General features: G+C 38.8%; 1 protein-coding gene across 3 annotated transcripts in view; it reads left to right on the top strand.

The window, feature by feature from the left end:
• Positions 1-5,000, top strand: part of LOC138972689 (apolipoprotein A-IV-like) — a 43,058-nt gene that overhangs the window by 35,160 nt on the left and 2,898 nt on the right. For 2 of the 3 annotated variants that reach the window (XM_070345339.1, XM_070345341.1), the window contains 2 exons: positions 3,707-4,118; positions 4,693-5,000. The exon at positions 4,693-5,000 is cut by the window's right edge and continues 288 nt beyond it. In XM_070345339.1, coding sequence (XP_070201440.1) covers positions 3,741-4,118; positions 4,693-5,000 — 686 coding nt within the window. In that variant the 5' untranslated portion in view covers positions 3,707-3,740. The remainder of the gene's footprint in view (positions 1-3,706; positions 4,119-4,692) is intronic. The other variant, XR_011457715.1, reaches the window with a different exon arrangement.

Genomic DNA, 5,000 nt, shown 5'->3' with positions numbered 1-5,000 from the left:
AAAAAACCAAACCTGTCAGCTTGTGCACAGTCCCAAAATCTCTTTTTATTGATCACTTATCAGATAACTTAAAAACACCATTTTTTTATTTAATTTTTTTTTTTTTACATTTATCTAAGTCTGTGGTCAATATTTGTTAGGGAAACACCTCTTAGTGAAAAAATTGTGTACAAAAGTTTTTTGATGCCATTTTTGTAAATAATTAAATTACATTTTAATATCTTCTAAAAATTAAAATAAATAAGGTAAATAGGTCTCTTCACAGGTTTTCTACCTAATTATCTTGATTGCATTACTTAAAAGTTGAAATCCTTTTTTTTCAGAAATTTCACAAATAAAATTCAAGATATGATAAAGAAGGAAACGACATATTCAACGAAATATACCTTTAGAATAAGACACGATCCAAACTGCATTTTTTTTAAATAGTTTTAAAATGTTTGTTCTTTTTATAAATCAACAGTTTTCGTAGCCCCTAAAGAGTGAAAATGGGTTTTGTGTGCTGAGAGCTTTAGCGATGAGAGTCTTGTGGCCTACTTTCTTTCTTTCTTTCTTTCTTTATTTGGTGTTTAACGTCGTTTTCAACCATTCAAGGTTATATCGTCTTGTGGCCTACGTGTGGTCACATAATTACAAACCCCAACCTGAAATGTATAGTGCTTGGGGCGATGAGACAGTTGTTTTGCTAGATATTATCAATTTAACTCACAAAATGTGCTATATACAGGGTGATCCCAAAACATGCCACCCATTAAAATGTTAATAACTCCTACATTTCTTCTGCAATTTACTGCATAATTGGTGTGCATTAGCCTGATATGAGGGACGCTAAATCCACACAGGTTCAAGTATATAGGTCAAGTGGTGTTATTTTCACGCTTTGTAAAGAATATTGTTCATATTCGGACAATGCCTCAAAAGTAGGCGATTTGACACTGAGCAGTGGCGACACTCATCCGACTTGCACCCTCCAGACTCTCTTTAATTGCTGTTTCAACTCACCTGATGTCTTAGGATGCCGAAGGCCGCGGTCAATAAATATAAAACAAAAGTCGATATGCCCCCCGAGGACCGACAAAAAAAGTGGTCTGACAACAAACCAACAAACATCGTTTTTGTCATTATTTTGGTAGTGAGATAATAAGTGCAAAATCAACCCAGGGAGCCATGCTTTGAAACACGAGTTCCATTTCGATAATACATGTGTTGATCCCCAGCACGTTGTTGCAATCAAAGCTGGCGTGTGAAAGCAACTTTCTCTGTGTTTTTAGAGTTCATAACATGTTGAGATAAGTCGGTCAGGTTTGAGGATGCACAGTTACAGTTCTGTAGGTTCCTCTCAGTATTCCATCCTCTCGTTGGCTCACGTAAGTGTAGCCTATGCGATCGTAACTTTGTCTGTCTGTGCGTTTGTGCGTGTGTGTGCGTGTGTGTGTGCGTGTGTGTGTGTTTGTGCGTGTGTATGTCTGTGGTAGAAACTTTAACATTTCGTCATTTGAAGACGTCACATTATGGCGAAAGAGGGTTAGACGTCACGCGAAGGAAATACTGAAAGTCTCGGTTTTGAGCAGGCCGAGACTAGTTGGAAGGCAACAGTTATCTTTTTCTTTTCATGTCTTGGCGTCTCAAATCTTATTAGTCAGAAAGCGCATGCACGTAGTCTCGACCAGCGCGTGGTGTGCTTCTTTCTGAGTACTTTACGTCACAAATTGTACTTTACGTACTTGATAATGACGTAAGTTAATTGTATGTGTTCTATTTCGTTGACTGAGCACGGCCGGGACCAGTTGGCGTGAGCGCTGGGATTTCGAGTTTCATTCGACATGTCAATGCATCGCAGTATGAAATAATACAGGTAGGAGGTTAGTTCTTGTACTTTGGGTCAACCAAAGTCGATAAATGCATTCTTCACTATGGTATTGAGTCTGATTTCGTCGTCCATCTTGAATCGAAAAGCACTCTTCTTACAAAAAAAACCAACTTCGTTGCGAGCTACGGCGAAGCTTCGCATGTCAAAACTTGAGAAGCGATGTTGGGGTCAAAGTACCACGCCGTAGCTGTGGGTTTTTGGTATTAAGACTTTGCGAAGCTTCGTGTAGTGAGTTTGTGTTACTGTTTGTCTATTTCTTACGTGAGCCTTGAAGGCTTCGCCTCTTGTCTTTCAGTTGTAAAATATGAAGCGTGATCGAATATGGAAGCTACGTTGGGTCAAAGGCCACAAAAGATGTGCAGCAAGGCACGTTGGGTCAAAGGTCACAGAGGATTTGCGTCGTGCAGCGAAGGAAAGAATCGCGATCTTGTTTCCGACTCATTGTCTCTTTGTTTTTCATTAGACCTGTCATTCTGCTTGCTCGGCTTTGTTAGATGTTTGCATTTCTTGTTGCTATGTTCTTTGCTTTCATTATTATTTCTTATTTTGCGCTTCGTTTATCGATACAGCGTCTTGCCCACGGGTCAAAATGTGTGTGTCAGGGGTCAATTTGTTTCTCCGAACGTCTGTGTATCGAAACACAGATTCACGCACTCCTTGACGTTGTAAGAAGAGAAAACATATCCCTAGGTTTCATTTGTTTGTGATGAATTGATGACCTTTCATGAAGTAGTTTTGTATTTTGTTTACTTTTGCCAGTTCGTTTTTGGAACTTTGCAAAGCAGTGTCGTTTGTCTTGGTCTGGGGAAACGCCAATGAAAATAGCAGAAGAATCCCCGAGCGTTTGCTTTTGATTATCCATGTATAACCTGCTTCCTGCAACTATGGGAACCGGGGATTTATTGCACGGGGAACATGAGATTTATTTCCCAGTTGGCTGTGAATGAAAACTCGTGAAAATGATGACAATTTCATTTATTTTTCTTCTCGTTTTGATGTGTTTTTTAGTTAATTGTTGTGCTTCGAATAATGTTCTCGTCAAACCGAAATATATAAATCCGATGCATATTTTCACGCTGAGTTGAATCATGTTAGTTGGAAATATAGTTGGCTTTAATGTTCCATTGATTCGCGACCGCCTATTCACTGGTCCATATTAGAACCACAGGCTCGTAATAATTATGCACCACTTGTGAATTTCTCTGCGTTGATCTTTTGATGAATGTCCAACAAAGCTAGTTCGCTCTAATTAGGCCTATAACTGGTAACTGAAGAGAGAACAACTACCAATCACAAAATGAAACTTCTGTGCCTTCCCGTAAATAAGACGAACCCTGGCCTGACTGCCATAACATTTAGTGGGTCACCTATAGAATATCAGTCCCGATTGGCCAAATGGCCATATGGTGCACTAACATGTAAATAACTTGCGATGTTTGCATTATCACTGAAGCCATTCAAATGATACTCGATCATGGTTTATAGATTTTAAGCCAGAAATTGGTGACCTTTTCTGCAGCATTCCTTAATTTAGCGCTCGTACAGTAAGGGTTGTCTTTGTTCCTGCAAACATACGTCCAAGAAACATTAAATTGGGCACACAAATAGTATCAAGGATTTCAATCTACGTGTTTCTTTTGCTGATACGTCTTGAAGGAATTGTTTAGTTTTTTCAAACAGCATAGGTCTAGTCAAATGAGGAATCAAACAACGATGAAATCAACTAAACGTTTACAAGTTTTAATGTCCTCATTGTGTTGGATGATAATGCGATTAACCTATGAATTGAACCTTTGGATTTTCCTTCAGTTGAAGAGTATTTTTTTTTTTTTTTAGGGAGGGAAGAAAACGTTTACCAACGAAGTGAACAATGGCTGCAGCAAGCAGAGCGGCAGATTTAGTCGCTCCCCTTAACACCTTTCAACAAGGCGTTCAGACCGAAGTCACTTCGGGCAAATCCAAAGAAGATATCAAAGCAAGACTTAAAGCTAAGTTTGGCAAAATGAAACAAGATGTAAATAAGAAAATTGATAATCTTGAAACTGAAGTCATGAGTCACGCGGACGATACTGATTTTGAAACATATGCTACAAAGATGGAACCTGTCATTGATGAAGTCAAAGTCACATTTGACGACGTGTTTTTGAAATTGAAGGGTTTCCTGGAGTCCCTTTGGGATTGGCTGAAACAGAAGATCATTGACATTGCAACAAGAGTCCAACAATTCTTTGTTGATGTAAAAGATAAGGTGAATGGAGTTTTCAATCGCCTCTTTGGATTGTGAAATACTGTAAAACCTTTATGGAGTCAAACTTTTAAAAAGTCGGATCTAGTCCACTTTTTATTTTAATACAAAAGTGTATGCAGTGGGCAAATAACTTTCATGTTTTGCTTTTGTTTTGCTTGCTGTAGACAAGGTATTTTTCATGACCTGCTTCTTAAAATGTGTGACACTAGTGTGCAAATATTTCTTGTTGTTTGTACACGAAGAAAGTACATACACACTAGAGACCTTGTATTACCGATAGATCGTTTTCGGCAATAAATTAAAATAGGCATTACGTCTCGGAACATTTCATGTTAATATTGTTTCGTGTTAAGCATGTCCAAACACAATGCCAATTTGTGCATGGGAGGGAAGTGGAGAGGCAAGAGGGGAATGGCCACGAAGCCTGCATAGATAATATTAGATTGCAAGCGTTTTGGGATTCAAAGGGTATTAAAATTCAACTTAAATCTGAATTATCTTCCTTTTTTATCCAGTGTTTGTTATACACCAGCGGCACCAGTGTTATGTGAGTGTTTGTAATTTCCTTTCCTAGGTTCTAAGTATGGCAAAAAACATGGACTATGCTCAGCAAACCAGAACAACAACGGTGCCTGCTGCAAAGGAAATGTCCCTTGTTCTGCGCCATAAAGCTGAAACCTTAAAAAAAGACATTCGTGAGAACCTGCCGACAGATAAACTGATCAATGATGCAAAAGGTAGCACCGAAAAAGATGCAAAAGATGCAATGAGCGCAACGCTAGCCCAATTTCGTGCTCATGCAAATTCTAACATAGATAACATGCAAGAAGAGATCATGTCTCACGCCCCAGATGAGCCCACTCGACAAGAGGGACAAACGGA

The sequence above is a fragment of the Littorina saxatilis genome, linkage group LG8 (genome assembly GCF_037325665.1).
Source record: "Littorina saxatilis isolate snail1 linkage group LG8, US_GU_Lsax_2.0, whole genome shotgun sequence".
NCBI classification, from domain to species: Eukaryota; Metazoa; Mollusca; class Gastropoda; order Littorinimorpha; family Littorinidae; genus Littorina; species Littorina saxatilis.
Note: the sequence above shows the minus strand (reverse complement) of the source record. Positions and strands in the feature narration are given on the sequence as shown.